This window comes from Kwoniella dendrophila, chromosome 7, assembly GCF_036810415.1.
Source record: "Kwoniella dendrophila CBS 6074 chromosome 7, complete sequence".
NCBI classification, from domain to species: Eukaryota; Fungi; Basidiomycota; class Tremellomycetes; order Tremellales; family Cryptococcaceae; genus Kwoniella; species Kwoniella dendrophila.
The window spans coordinates 244,821-259,480 of record NC_089482.1 but is presented as its reverse complement, the minus strand read 5'-3'; the positions used below and the strand labels follow the sequence as shown (position 1 = coordinate 259,480).

The 14,660-nt window shown below is 37.7% G+C and overlaps 7 protein-coding genes across 7 annotated transcripts; 3 read left to right on the top strand and 4 right to left on the bottom strand.

The window, feature by feature from the left end:
* Positions 1 to 1,495: 1,495 nt before the first annotated feature.
* Positions 1,496 to 2,910, top strand: L201_005334 (uncharacterized protein; the record flags this gene model as incomplete). Its single annotated transcript, XM_066221065.1, has 5 exons — positions 1,496 to 1,675; positions 1,758 to 1,856; positions 1,971 to 2,204; positions 2,313 to 2,391; positions 2,579 to 2,910. 5 exons carry the CDS (start codon positions 1,496 to 1,498, stop codon positions 2,908 to 2,910), a joined length of 924 nt encoding a protein of 307 aa, XP_066077162.1.
* Positions 2,911 to 3,067: 157 nt separating this feature from the next.
* On the bottom strand, positions 3,068 to 3,860 carry L201_005333 (prefoldin, alpha subunit; the record flags this gene model as incomplete). The annotated part of the gene is made up of 5 exons (XM_066221064.1): positions 3,068 to 3,118; positions 3,182 to 3,236; positions 3,302 to 3,409; positions 3,532 to 3,636; positions 3,700 to 3,860. 5 exons carry the CDS (start codon positions 3,858 to 3,860, stop codon positions 3,068 to 3,070), a joined length of 480 nt encoding a protein of 159 aa, XP_066077161.1.
* Positions 3,861 to 4,251: 391 nt separating this feature from the next.
* Positions 4,252 to 5,138, top strand: L201_005332 (uncharacterized protein; the record flags this gene model as incomplete). The annotated part of the gene is made up of 3 exons (XM_066221063.1): positions 4,252 to 4,630; positions 4,766 to 4,908; positions 5,049 to 5,138. 3 exons carry the CDS (start codon positions 4,252 to 4,254, stop codon positions 5,136 to 5,138), a joined length of 612 nt encoding a protein of 203 aa, XP_066077160.1.
* Positions 5,139 to 5,419: 281 nt separating this feature from the next.
* L201_005331 (uncharacterized protein) lies at positions 5,420 to 6,651 on the bottom strand (the record flags this gene model as incomplete). The annotated part of the gene is made up of 6 exons (XM_066221062.1): positions 5,420 to 5,496; positions 5,585 to 5,701; positions 5,813 to 6,104; positions 6,222 to 6,297; positions 6,509 to 6,529; positions 6,599 to 6,651. The coding sequence occupies 6 exons, from the start codon at positions 6,649 to 6,651 to the stop codon at positions 5,420 to 5,422; spliced, it is 636 nt and encodes a 211-aa protein (XP_066077159.1).
* Positions 6,652 to 7,014: 363 nt separating this feature from the next.
* On the bottom strand, positions 7,015 to 7,719 carry L201_005330 (uncharacterized protein; the record flags this gene model as incomplete). The annotated part of the gene is made up of 4 exons (XM_066221061.1): positions 7,015 to 7,103; positions 7,168 to 7,228; positions 7,354 to 7,368; positions 7,459 to 7,719. The coding sequence occupies 4 exons, from the start codon at positions 7,717 to 7,719 to the stop codon at positions 7,015 to 7,017; spliced, it is 426 nt and encodes a 141-aa protein (XP_066077158.1).
* A 1,062-nt stretch (positions 7,720 to 8,781) lies between these two features.
* L201_005329 (uncharacterized protein) lies at positions 8,782 to 12,015 on the top strand (the record flags this gene model as incomplete). Its single annotated transcript, XM_066221060.1, has 4 exons — positions 8,782 to 10,100; positions 10,174 to 11,605; positions 11,679 to 11,808; positions 11,879 to 12,015. 4 exons carry the CDS (start codon positions 8,782 to 8,784, stop codon positions 12,013 to 12,015), a joined length of 3,018 nt encoding a protein of 1,005 aa, XP_066077157.1.
* Positions 12,016 to 12,294: 279 nt separating this feature from the next.
* L201_005328 (uncharacterized protein) lies at positions 12,295 to 14,565 on the bottom strand (the record flags this gene model as incomplete). Its single annotated transcript, XM_066221059.1, has 4 exons — positions 12,295 to 12,327; positions 12,412 to 13,477; positions 13,549 to 13,652; positions 13,732 to 14,565. 4 exons carry the CDS (start codon positions 14,563 to 14,565, stop codon positions 12,295 to 12,297), a joined length of 2,037 nt encoding a protein of 678 aa, XP_066077156.1.
* Between the last annotated feature and the right edge of the window lie 95 nt (positions 14,566 to 14,660).

Sequence of the window (14,660 nt, the reverse complement as noted above, 5' to 3'; positions counted from 1 at the left end):
TGATATCGTAAGAGGTTTCATTTCCTTATCTTTGACGTGTACAGCAGATGCACCGTATGGTATGTTAAATGTAAAGTGTATAAAATAATTTGATGTATCCTTAACATGCCTTTCAGGCGATCCGGCAAGGGGCAGGGCAAATTTGTCTTACGCACCAAGTGATGTGATCGAAGAAAGGGTTCCTGAAATTCGGTACTACAGTAGTAATATAATACTCCAAAAATAACTTGGTGATGTGCGGTACAAAAATGATAAATACATCCGATGCTAGAGGACTCAATTCTGCGTCAATATCGGAGCGATCGTTTGAATTGAAACGAGACCTCTGAGCGCTGTTAGCTAGCCCTCCACTGTCGAGTATGGAGTTGGTTATCACCACTTTAAGGGTCGACTTCGACATAGCAGAGGCTATATATTTTATGGATCTATCCATCGTTGAAGCTGTACGTTCATAAACGAAAGGATCAGGTAATCCGAAAACACAATGTGAGACACACGTGCGCACAGGCTTAAGTATGTGTACTTTACACAGTATATGTTTATGTATGCATTTCACACATGTCAGGTTTCATGATGGGATATCGGTCTCGATTGATCGGCAATACGGCCAAAGAGGTCACTTATGTGACATATTTATGGATCAACGACGTTGAGGAGTTATAAATATAAATTTGGAATCGCTCGGAAATCTTTCAAAGTGCGAATTGACTTTGTCAGCTAGTCGTGTAATAACTTGAATACTGTGTTCATGTCGCTCCTTTCCACACATCACAGTCGACTCAGGTCAGGTATCAGTTATTCAGTACATTATTAACGGTCTACAATAATTAGATGACGTCTCAGATGTGGGATTCCTCCGTATCTGTTACGTTAATTCTTAGTCGGCTAAAAACCTACAGTTCACCGTGGTTGAATAGCGATCGCATTGCGGCTAATTATCAGATCGTCTTATTGAAAAAATCCCGCATTATATAAGGTACTGTAGTTCATGCATAGCTTGGTATACCAATTTCTCGAGTGTTATCTCATCTTAGTGAATCAATCAGTGGAGCTTAATTAGGTCAATGCTTATTCATAAGTTGCAGTGGGATAAACAAGAGAAACTGACTACCTCCTGAATTTTCGACTCTCGCCGTTGCCATATGACTAGATTATTCCATGCCCGTAGGCTGCTAGATCTTATCGTTATCATCCTCAAGCAGTAAGACTTACAGTGTTTTGGGAACGTGGTCTTGGAGACCGAAGGGCAAGGAATGTTTGATCTAAATGCTTGTCATCTTTGTTCCTATCTTGAACCCATCTCAGTGACCGGCGGCCGGCCAAAGAGATGTATAATTGCATTTGGGCAAGAAGTGATGCTAAGATATCTCAAGTTATAAAAGGCATAAAGTTCATCCTGGATTACTCTTCTTTCCCTCGTAGACGCAGTGTTCACACAGACATACAAGCTCATATATAGACATATAACTTAAAAAGATAGATAATCTATATAAAGATGTCATCAACAACACTGGAAACAAAATTAGATAATCGTAGAACAGCTTTAATAACAGGATGTTCATCACCCACGGGTATTGGGGCTCAAACCGCTTTGGCCTTGGTTGAAAGAGGTTATAGAGTTTTCGTTACAGCTAGAAAAGTTGAAACTATGAGTCAATTAGAAGGTAGATGTGAAGTTAGTTCAACACCATCATCAACAGAAAGATAGACTTTAAGCGCTGATCCGTAAAAATACTGGTACTGATACTGTATTATAGTTATTGAGATTGGATGTTAATGATGAAAAATCAAGAGTCGAAGTTGTCAGACAAGTTTCTGAAAGAACTGGTGGGAAATTGGATTTACTCATAAATAATGTGAGTTTGAGTCCAATCACCTTTCTAATCATTCTCAAGGTCTTCAATATACCATAATGAATACGTTTATGTCTTTTCTCTTACCTTACAATATTTAATCATACCATACTATAGGCAGCTGTAAATGGACCATCACCAGCATTAGATATGTCAATAGACCGATTTCGGGAATTACTAGAAACCAATGTTGTATCACCCTTGGCTTTAATTCAAGCACTCGCACCATTATTAATTAAATCTGGGAACGAGACTCAATCAAATGGTAAAATCAGAAAGAGTGTTATAGTGAATATGGGTAGTTTAGTTGTTTGGAATCCTGCTTGGTCAAGTGCATATAATGCTTCAAAGGTAAGTTCTTGACAAGTTTCCATTGACGTGGCTTATTCAATATTGTTCGTGAAACCATGTCATTGCTAACTACTATACTGTGGTGTTTTTTGCTTTTTGATCTTATAGGCTGCATTAGAAAGTCTAACAGATACAATGAGAATAGAAATGGAAAATCTGAATATCAAGGTGGTCAACTGCGAAACAGGTAAGGTTCTAATACATCCATCATTCGCCGCATTATACGGAACAAAATACGATAGATTGTTTCACTCCACTCCTATTAAAGAAGTCTATCTAAAAATCTCCACCCTATTATTCTTTATCTAATCTTCATCTTCACTTCAAAGACCTTGTTTATCTAACACAAATATCTAAAATGCCTTTGTACCTAGGTATCGTTGCAACTGAAATAATCTCTCATGTATTCCCAATACGATCATCAACTCCATCGGGATATTATGATAATTTCGATTTAATCCAATCAAAAGTCCTAGATCAAGTTAAAATAGGTGCTAAATATATTACAACACCAAAAGATTTCGCATCAAGTCTAGTTTCGAAAATTGATAAATTTGAACCAAGAGGTAAAATTTGGGTTGGTAGTTTTTCAAATTTATTTAGTTGGATAATGCCTTTATTAGATAAATTTGGTTTGAAAGATAAATTATGGAAATCACAAAATTTTATCAGTTTAGTTGAAAAGCCTAAAATCAATAAAGATTAGTCAATTTAGGATTATCGGAATAATATTTGGTTGATATATTTTATGCAGTATAGACAGTTGGATGGACGTATAGCATGGACAGTCGAACATACCTTTTATCGAAAATCCATATCATGTCATTTCACTACTATTAATAGGCACGTTAGATGTATTTTAGCTATACTTGCAATATCGGTTTATCTTGCTCTTGACTAAGGGCGCCGTGAAACTGAAATAATGAGGGAGGCTTAGTATATATTCTTGAGCGATCATCCAAAACCATGATACTCACTTGACCAACTTCCCAAACTAAGAATTCTTCTTTTTGACTAAGATTATCTCTTTTCCTGAAAATGTTGAAATTACGACACCATGAGCCCAATGACATACAATCAAGGAACTAACAACTGACTTTTTTAGCACTGTCATCTTCTTCTCGACATATTCTTTAGCTTCTCCTAATGTCATGTCCATATGTATATCGAATCCCAAATCAAGAGTGATATTTTGCGTATCAAATCTATTTCCCGTTTGGGCTATCAGCAAAGGTGAATAAAACTACCCACACCCATATATACTTCTATATGTGTTTGTGCGTATATACTCAATGATTAAAGAGAGGTAGATGTGGTATCAACTCACATTCTACTCTCAACCCAAACACCAGCACCTAATTCAATTAAACTTTCTATACTTTCATTTTTATCCAATTTCGCAAGTTGATCAAGTTTATTCTGAAGGTCTTCACTATTATATGTATTTTTCCTTCAGCGAAATCTCTTATAAAGATTCACCTGTCGAGCAGCTTACTATTCTGAAATATCGAATTCTACTTTACCTAATGCTTGTCTAATACCTTCAAGTTCAGGTAATAGCTGATTTTGTAAATGGGCTGAAAACATCTGTTGTCGTTGATCCTTTTGCGCTTGATCTACCGGCAAAAATGTGGAAGTATTTGAGATATTGGCCATTTCCTCTTGATATCTGCGGACAAAATATCCTGTGTATGCTAAATGTATGGTATCTAAGCTTTTCTAAGCAAGCAAGCTAATAAGTAGATGAGGTTGATTAATTTTACACCTACAGGATAGCTGATAAATTGATAAACTTCTGTAAGTGATAATCATAAAGTTCCAACGGAGGGATATAATAGCGAGAACGGAAGCAAATCTGGTCATGTTTCGGTGAAATAACGTCACAGCTGCAAGAGATGAAATGAAGGGATGGTCCAGTATGATAGGTGCCAAGAAAGACAATAACCCATCTCTCTTTTGTTGTTCAGCTTACTATATAGACTTTACAAACCTTATCTCTTCAGACTGAAATTGACCTTTCCGATCGCGAACGAAAGCAGTATCAAAAATGTCACAACCACCAAGAACATATACAAATCCATTCTACACAGCACCTTCAGCTCAACCTCAACCACCTAGACAACAACCGACATCGCCACCACCTTCATATAACAATTCAACTAGACCAGGTAATAATTCGAATGAACCAGTACAATATGGATCATTATCTTCATTAAATAACTCATCAAATGGTAGAGCTGTACCTAAACCTCCTACAAGCGCATCACAATTCACATATCAACCTGATCCTTCGAGACAAGGTTATAGACCACAACCTGCTGAAACCTCATCTACGTCCCAGAATAGAAGAAACTTACCTCCATTAGGTAGAGAAGGTATGATGCCTCAAACTCCACCCGAACCTCCTAGAAGAAATGTATCTACAGGTGAGATATATTCTTCGTCCTACGAAATACCATAATCCGCATTGAAAATCACCTAGTATGAACGTGGAAACACTGGTCAGGAGTTTTAACTGGTATATTTAGTGCAAATACTGATTAATTTGTTCTGTATAACAGCTCCCGTCCCTCCATCGCAACCTTCATACTTGAAACAAGCTCAAGGATATATACCAGATAGGGCACAAAATACTATTGGTGTAGCTGCTGATAGAGTCACTGATGGATGGAGAAATATAGCTACTAATGAAAGGAAAGATCAAGTGAGTGAGGACCCACAATACAGACATATTGCTTCTATCTTATTTGACCGCACAATCCCCGGTGAACCTTCATACTCGTTCTTCTATTATCTCATCTATGTTCTTCGTTCTGGGTTAATGCTGATACGTTAATACCATAGGTTATGACCGGGTTAGGTAAATTAGGTGCTGGAGCAGCTAAATTAACTGCAAAAGGTGCTTACCAAATTGGTAAATTCGCTTCGAAATAATCGGATATTCAGGGCAAAGTAGTGGATGATAGTATATTGTTGACGGATGGAAGTATAACTGAAAATCAGTAGGATGATAGAAGGAAAAAAAGGTATGTCATCTATTCGAAGAGAAAAGTAAAAATTGGAACAAGGTATGCCAAGTTGTAAACGACATAAGTTATGTGACATTGTATCTGTATAGTATGTATACTTTGCGTTCTCTACATTCGGATAGGTAAGCTATGGCCAAACTCGTATGAAACACTCGCATAACCTCTTATGCCAAGCATGTCATCTCTTCAAGCTTTTCTTATACTGAAAGAATGATAAAAAGTGTATAATTCTTCTTTCTCAATCTGTTCTATCAACGCTTCACCTACGAAGTCAATGATAAGTCATTGATTAGCCCCAAAGAGTAGATGTGGCTTAAATTATGCTCTCCCTGTTTTAGCTAAAACACTTACTCAGTAGATCGAATTCATCGTCTGTATATCCACCTGAATGAACAATCATATACCTAGTGGATTCTATCCAAGCTTTTAAATTGATCAAATGGATTTTCGATAATTGTGTTGTTTTGCCTAAGTCGTTGCCTCAATATGAGTATATATACCGAATAAATAATCATGAATTTTGCTAACACTATTACACATTCGTTTATGGTAGATGGAAAGTGTTGATATTTGACTTACCTGATCCATGCCCTATCGGGACCTTGATCAAATCACCCTTAACTTCGCAACCCCTAAAATCTCTGAAGGTATTTATAACATCCTCCAGTGAATTTTGTTTCATCCCATTATACTTGAAAGATCTTTTATAAGCGTCAAAGAATGCTTTAACCTTTTTATCAGGTATTACATCCGTTTGTGCGGTAGCGGATTGTGGTTGTGGGAGTAAAGTGAAATCTTCAAATATCATTAATAGTCCACCTGGTTTAAGTAGATCGAAAACTTGAGTGATTAATGCTGTATAGGATGTTATCTAGATGCGATCGAGGGATCAGTATCAGGTGTACAATATATATGGATTTTTGCCTAATATTTGGATTTTTCGCATTGCGTGGTCTGGAAGTAAGAGGAATTGGTACACTCGACTTACTCGATTCTGTAAAGATCGGATATGGATGATATCAAAAGAAGAAGATTTATACGGAAGTGGTTTTGTTAAATCCCATCTGCATATGGTGACAATGTGAGATTGTATTGTGTTAGCTATCTCCTTATGGAGAACAACTAGGTTCATGTATTACCTGGGCGGTACAGATTGACTTACACGTCGACTCTAAGTGAGTGATACATCACACAATGAACATCAATCTCCAAGATCTATCTCTTCCATGAGATGTCGGTACACGGAAAGATGATCATATACCTCGAAAGACTTACTCGCAATTTGGCGGTATCCATCTAAGGAAAGAATTCTTACATCAATCACTTAATGATCAACTGAGAGCGAAGGAAGATGAGCCGACTTACTCAGGCTGTATAGCTATTTCTTCAACTCTAATACCGAAACCATCGTACATCATTTCTGAATTAGCTAAGATACTGACTGTATTCTGGAACAGGGAAAAAAGGGGATGCAATTCACCCTATCACTTCCGCACTATACAACGTCAAGCAGTATCAATACTATCGCCACCAGCGCCTGATCGATTTCGCCAGTTTTGCTAGAGAGATTACTGACTGAGGAAAAAGATCTGCCATTTCAATTACCCATCTATCATACCCGAACATCAATTAAAGATCAATGTTAAATGTTATATCTCTTTCGGTAGTTATTGGAGGCTAGGTTAACTTACATTCCCGTTCCCTATTCTCAGCAAAAAAAAGCATGTTAATGAATGATTATGTATCTTATATTCTGATAGAATGAAGTGAATGTCTTCAGCTTAACTTACTGTTCCTATATCTAGTATCTTCGGTCTACTTGAGCTTGACTGATGAGTCAGTATCTCATTTACGGGTCCGATATAGGGGTCTACGTTTGGTTATTTCGAATTCAGCCTTTCTGAAATTTGATGCTCTCTCATAGTCTCACTCACATCCTAGTACTAGAATTGCATTTTTTTGATATTCATCGTTCATCTCAGTATAATCTAAATCCTGTACTGATACCGTAAGTGATCTGACTTACACATTCTCAGAAGATGGTGCTAGAACGTAAACATAGGTTCTCAGCTAAAGTCCGTATCTGGAGTGAAGGTGCGTAACAGATTTTGCATACTCACTTCAGCTTCTTGTCTCTATATCCATATAACAACATCAAGTTAGCAAAGTCATGTAAACGAATAGTATTGTCCGTGATTTGCTACAAGACGAAATGTGATACCTACCTCGAGCTCGTAATGATCTACAGGCCACCCACCTTTCGATCCCAACTTAAGGATAACTCTATCCCTCCATTCAAAGGTTTTTTTTCCTTGGTATATCACTGCAGAAGAGGTAGCTGATGATGATGTATCGATACTTGATATCCAAGCTGATGAAATACTATCTGTAGAAACGATAGGTCTATTCTTCAAGTATCGACTTCTTGGTCCAAGAGATAATCTTGCTATTCGCCTTGTTGGTGTATTGCTATAACTGTTAGACATCTTGTAGGGGTTGATATGTTTAATGATAGTTGCTCTTTTCAATATTGTAGAAACAAGTAGACTACTGAAAACCAAATACAGATCAGTTCAAAGAATAGTATAGGGAGGTCAACTCATCGTATACGGCTTTGTTCAACTCCCTGATACCTTTGAATCGATAAATGCAATAAGAGGTAAACCATCATTCAACTTGACAAACATCCGCATCCTTTACGAGTAAAGTAAAATACACAATCAGTCTGTCTTGGCCGTCCGTTTACCAAGACATCTTTCGAGTACGTTGAGGTCTGTCTGTCACTCTTCATATGCCGCCAACCGAATGCTGAGTTGATGAGGGGATCTCTAATTCGAGTCAGTAATCGAACCATCGCATGGCATATGGACTAAGTGTGAAAGTCTCCTTGATGGCAGGCGTAATGAAAACTACCTAGTCGACTTCAAAGATGGGTGAGATATCTCCTCGATAACTTAGAAATGTCATTATATGGATTTCAAGCTATGTATTTCAGTTACATGCAAAACAGATCAATGATTGTGAGATCAATAACTCCAACACAAATGCAGCATCATGTCAACAGGTCAAATTGGAGGTTTTATCGTTATCTCTGGAATATCAATATATTAATCTGTCGTCATCGTAGGCGGAAATTGCCGAAACCTATAACCCTTATCACGCGAGTTATATCATTAAGCTGTCATCGCCACCGTACAACACACGACCATTAGCCGTTGTTAACTTTCTAATGATCCATCCTCTTTATTCCTTGCTATTCCACAATCACCTCTTAGTCCACCAAACGATAAGCGTTATTCTCTCCTCTTCAATGATCAACCAAGTAGCAGGCTTGACTATTGGCGACAAGATCAAGCGAGACTTACTTAGATAGAATACTTAACGAATTAATGGAATTTCAAGATCGAGAACACTCTGATTATAAATCGACATTCATCAAGGCTTACTCAATATTTTAACGAGGATCTAAGCCGAGAAGCGATAAAAGTGAGATACAAAGTAGTATTATAAAGGCATCGGAGGGTTGACTCTTATACTTCAGAGGTATCATGGGATCTTCTCAATCGCAACCACAACGAAATAGGCCTTCAAATTCCTCCTCTAATGCTCGATCACCTATATCACCTCCACCGCCGACCACAAGACGTCCGTCAAATACCCTATCTCGCCTGAACTCTTTACGTAGACTATCGACATTAGGTCGTCGTGATTCCAACAATGGCTCATCAAGTTCAAAAAGACTCAGACAAGGTAGTTCTACCTCAGAATCATTACTTGGTAATTTCAGTGGAAGTGGAGGTAAAGATGCAGAAGGGAGAAAGAAGAAACATAAAGGCTTAAATCCTACCACCCCAACGGCTTCTAAGCTTCTAGAGGAGACTGTGAGAAGAAAGGATGACTCACCAATGCAAATTACTGAAGATCACACAACATCATCCGACGAACCTATGCAAGAGATAATAGCAGCTACCTCTTCTACTTCTTTAGAACCTTCTACGTCTGCTCCCATTCTAGCACCAATCATATCGCAACCTTCATTTTCTATATCGCCGCCTTCTCCCACCCACGCATCCTCATCATCGATACCAAATTTCTCTCCAGTTGCGTCGATATCATCATCCCCATCCCCAGCAACAATACCTTTACCTAGCACCCCATCTTCGGAAATATCTGATCCTTTGGCTGAGGAACGTCTTAGATCGTTATCAACTATTAGAGATGCCTTAGGTCCAGAATGGCCAAACTCCTCACCTACGCCAGCAGTAGATCGATTATTCAATAGATTCAGAAGATCAACTTCTTCGCCTGATCTGAATGATCAGGGATCTCTTTCTACCAATAATTCCCGTCAAAACAATTCAAGAACAATGTCAGATAGGTTAACAGCATTATTAGGGTTCTCTGCTCCGGGAGAAATATCACCAGGCCCTTCCAATCGAACATCACCTTTACCTTCACCATCTGCTATTGATCGTGATTTAGAAAATGCACAAGATGGAATAGATGAATTGAATAGTAGATTAGCTGAAGCTCGTAGAGAGTTGGCTGAAACTGAAAGAGAGTTAAATGAAACTAGAGAAAGAGTAGCAAACAACAATAGAAATAGAAGACAAGCCGCAGGTGCTGTGTTGATCATTCAAGGGTTAGCTCAAACCCATGCTTCACCATCTTCAGAAGGGGAATCATCTGGTGAGGATAGTACAGTTGAGGGGTCTGAGAATGGATCAAGCATACGAAGACCGGGAATAAGGAATCGAAGATCGTCTGAAGGAAGTCATACTAGAACTAGGAGATCTAGGGGTGAGGATGAAGAAAGGCGAGGGTCCAGCTTGGAAACTCAGGCTAGGATGATCGGTGGTTTACTAACGTAAGTGATTATATAACAGGCTGCTTTGTCAATAGCATGTTTAGAGGCTGATCAGCTTATAATCGTTCTCCAGTGTCGCTGCTGCAGCCACTGCTACTACCTTGCTAGCCCCATCTTCGCGCCCACTTCCATCAACAACTCCTCGATCTCCCGCCGCTTCAGCTTTAGAATCTATTGTTAATCGATTACGACCTCGACCGAACCGTACTCAGTCTGTAGAAGCTGCTTTGGGCAATTATCTCAGAAATGCTATACAGAATGCCAGAGAGGGCACATCACCAAGTTCAAACAATGTCACTTTACCTCGAACGAACGAAAGTAGAGAAGGCGTTGAAGATGATAATGCTGAGATCATCTCTACTGATTTCCAGAGGTTCTTAGAGGGTGTCCAGGGCGATTTAGTAGGAGCTGTTAGGGAATTTGCTGGACCATTACCTCTAGAATCGTCAATCAGTGATCGGATCATATCATCCAACCCGGATCTCAGTCAAGTAGAAACAGGGGGTGAAGAGATGAGACAGGTCGGGGAAGAAGAAAGCTTCATCACTGCACCATCCTCTGCGCCCACCCCAACACCTCCAACGCCTACTATGGAGGCCCCATTAGAACCACAAGTTGAAGCTGGACCAAATACTTTACCTCCATCTGCAGCTACATCATCAGATCCTGCTATTCCTACCTTCCATCGACAATTAGGGCAAAACCTACCTCGTCAACCAAATACTTCTGTTCCGCAGGTTACCGGCGGTTCAGATGGTCAACCGAGAAGGTTGAACTTTTTCAGAGCTCACATGTTTCCTCCAGTTCCTCCACCAAATGGACCATCAGTATCAGGGGAGAACAACAGTCAGACTGCTGAAACTGAAAATCAGCCTATAGTACCCTGTATTTTCATCGGGGTAAGAAGTATCAGACACAATCCTAATATGACAACAGATGATTTAGCTTCACATCCAAGTTTCCCTTTCATGGATGGACAAGTACCTGAAAATGCTACTGGGGAGTCGGATGCGGACAGTGTATTGAATGGACCAGCTGGTATACCAGATTTAGCACAATCACCTGCAGTATCATCACCTGCTCTTCCTGAAGTTTCGAATGACTCTTCTGAAACTACTCCTACAATACCTACAACAGAAAGAAGATCATTAAGAGAAAGATTTATGGAAAGATTGAATCCATCTTCTAGACAAAGAGATCGAGTGTCAGGCTCGAGAGGAGACGGCGAAGAAAGAGGTGAATTGTTAAATACATATTTAGTCTATGTGATAGGGGGAAACTATCCACAAAACCATCCATTATTATCAATTCCAAATTTAATAACAGGTGGACCATTAACAGATGAAGATATGAATTTAATCAGTGAACTAATGGGCCCAGCTAAACCACCTACAGTCAATCAAAGTGAAATTGAAAATTCTGGTCTGACAATTGTTAAAGGTGAAGAGATGATTAACCTAAATAAGAAAGGTGAATTATTGGATATTTGTGCTGATAGATGTCTGGTAAGTTTTTCTTTGCTCTTCATTTCTAAACATATTTCTCAGGTACATACTGATAAATATTTATCGATTGTAGATCTGCTTAAGTGACTACGAAGCAGAAGATGAATGTAGAATACTTAATTGTAGACATGGATATCATAAGGAATGCGTAGATCAATGGTTAAGTAAAGGTAGAAATAGTTGTCCGGCCTGTAGATCTGAAGGTGAGCTGAGTTTTATCTTTTCTCAACTATGTCCAGCTCGACTAATCAAAATTTTGTGTCTTCGTTGTAGCTGTCGATACTAGCAAGATACCTTCTACCAATCCAGCTTCTACCGCAAACTATGAAGGAACTGGCAGTACAGATATGACGACACCAAGCGCAATGGATGTTGATGGGGATTCACCTATTCCAGATAACTCGATATAGAGCAAACAACTCAATTCCAAGATATCTCGCAACAACACTGCGTCACTTTCTATTCATCAATATATCAAGCATAAAAGCACATTGTGCACCTTAATCATTTGTATTATTTGTAATATATTGCCATTTAATATTTAACATATGTCATGAAATCATGCGTAATTACAGTACAATATACATTATTTGGGGCTACATGCAGAAATGCGAGTGATACATTACTTATAGATTGAAGTCTGGGTAAGGATTTCCAACTTTAATTAAAGGCAAAAGATTAGACCTTGTTCAATTGAAATCAAGAATATCTATCCAACCATTCTAAGAAAGTTCAGTATTACGGAAATGCCGAAGTTAGCCATCTACATATAGTCAGATATTATAATTTAAGTTAGGTCAACTTACCGATTGCTTTAAGTACAATTTATCACCAGTAAAATAAGTCATATGTGGAGATTTTATCTGAGGTAAATCGAATGAAGCTTCATATTGGATATATCCAATTCTTTCGTTGCTCGGAGTAATGACTTGACCTTTGTGAAATATTGGTGAGACACCACCCGACATTTTATGTTCTTCTAGAGCTATGTCTGATGATTCGTCTCTGTCCTGATTCATAATTAACATATTAGTTTTATGAGTAGCTGAAGACATGAATCGAATCAATCGTGGATTAAAGTCTTTCAATTTTATTTTGTAAATTGAAGTAGAGGGTTTACTTTCATTCATCTTCTCTTGAATTTCAATCTCAGCTCTAGCTCTTTCTTCAGGAGTTCTAGGACTCCATCCATCGTCTTCCACAAAATCTAAAGGATCATCTGTATATGTGTTCTCTTCTAATATATTAACCCAATGACAGGTCATTTTTCTTAATCCGTAACTCACTTGATTATCGGACGATTGCTGATATTCACCTTGACCTTCTTCTTCCTCATCTAAAATCGAATAATGTGTATTATTAAGCCATTTAGTTGGTGAGATCGTGATCTGATCATCTACTTTATATATCGGATCATTCAAATCTGCATTGGTGTTTGTATTTGTTATAGTTTCGCTTTTTGAGAAATTATGATCAACTTCAACAATTAATTTACGTATTTCAAATAAAGGTAATGAAATTGAAAACTGATTTGTCGAGTATCTATCAGCATGTAGTGAGCTTGTATTTCTAATAATTTGGAAATTTAATATATCACTTTTCCCTGTATTATCTGAATTGAAAGAACCTGATTGAAATTTTGTCGTATTGTGATAAGTTGAATTTAGATTGATTAACATTGATTCAGGTACATCTTTGCCTGATTGAGGAAAGCGCAGAATTAGATTCGGTTGAATTGCTGAAACTGGGTCGAAAGGTGATGTTGAAGAAGAGGTTGAAGAAGGAAAATCAGAGGGAAAATGGGGATAAACTGGGTTGACGATATCGTAAAATACCAAAAAGTCCCTTTCCAATCGATTGAGATATTTTCCACTGGATAGCCGAAAGTCAGGATAGGTCGCAATTAAATATAGTGACAGACTCTTTTTTTTTTTGGTACTCACCCTAAAGTCACTTCTGCATCGCATTTAGCACGAATGGCTAAAATGTCCGTCCCCACAAAAGCCATATCATCTGGTAAATCATTTTGTCCAGGAATGATAAATTGCTATAATGCACAAATAGCAAAGATCAGCCTCACAGCCGATTTGAATAATCGATTAGAAATCAAAAGCCAGAAACCTTACCCTTTTTAGTGTACCGTCTATCCAATTATACAATTGAACTTGATTTCTTCTTAACACGACTATATTTCCATTTTGACCTAATAATAATTTGATACTTTCTAAATCTTTTTTGGGTCCAACATCAATCTCAAATTGCCTTTCATCTATATGGATCTTTTGTTCTTCTTCTTCTGTTATCTGGAAAATGTGGATTTTATAAATCGAATTATTTATCGTACTTTCAGCAACTATAATCACACCTTGATCTATATCCGCTACGATCAAATCTGTTTCTATATCAAATCTGACTTTGATAACTTTGTGTTCCAATTGTGATACACCATCTAGACTGTACTTTGGTTTTCCGTTTATAGTCCATACAGTAGCTAAGATATCGTGATCATCATTATCATTCTCATCATCTGATGTATTTTCCCATCTACTTTGATTATCTGGAATAGTAATAAAAGCATCGTTATTTATTGAGATGATATGTTGATTAGATGGAATTTTTATTCTATTATGTGTGAGTGTCATAAAAGATAAATTGGTTTCTTTATTTCGCAATTTATCAAGTTGTATTTTAGGTGGAATTTTTAGTTGTTTATTTCGTTTGCCATTATTGCTGTTATTATCAAATCCTTTAAAACTGTTACAATGATCTCTTCTGATTGTATTTTGTGATTGATATTCAGGAAGTTGATATAAGTAATTATGTAATTTAAGTTGAACAATAGGTGAATCTTCTAAAACTCCTTTTAATCCTCTACAAAGTGGAATACAGTTAAGTATATCTTTAGGTGATAGATACTCTTCACATATGGTTTTTGCTAAATCATTTCCGAGATCAATCATTTCTTGGGAGATTGCGCAGTATGGATAGATGTTGTATCTAAATCAAAGGTATTTAATTAGTTGAATAGATGAACGAATGAATCAACAAGAACAAT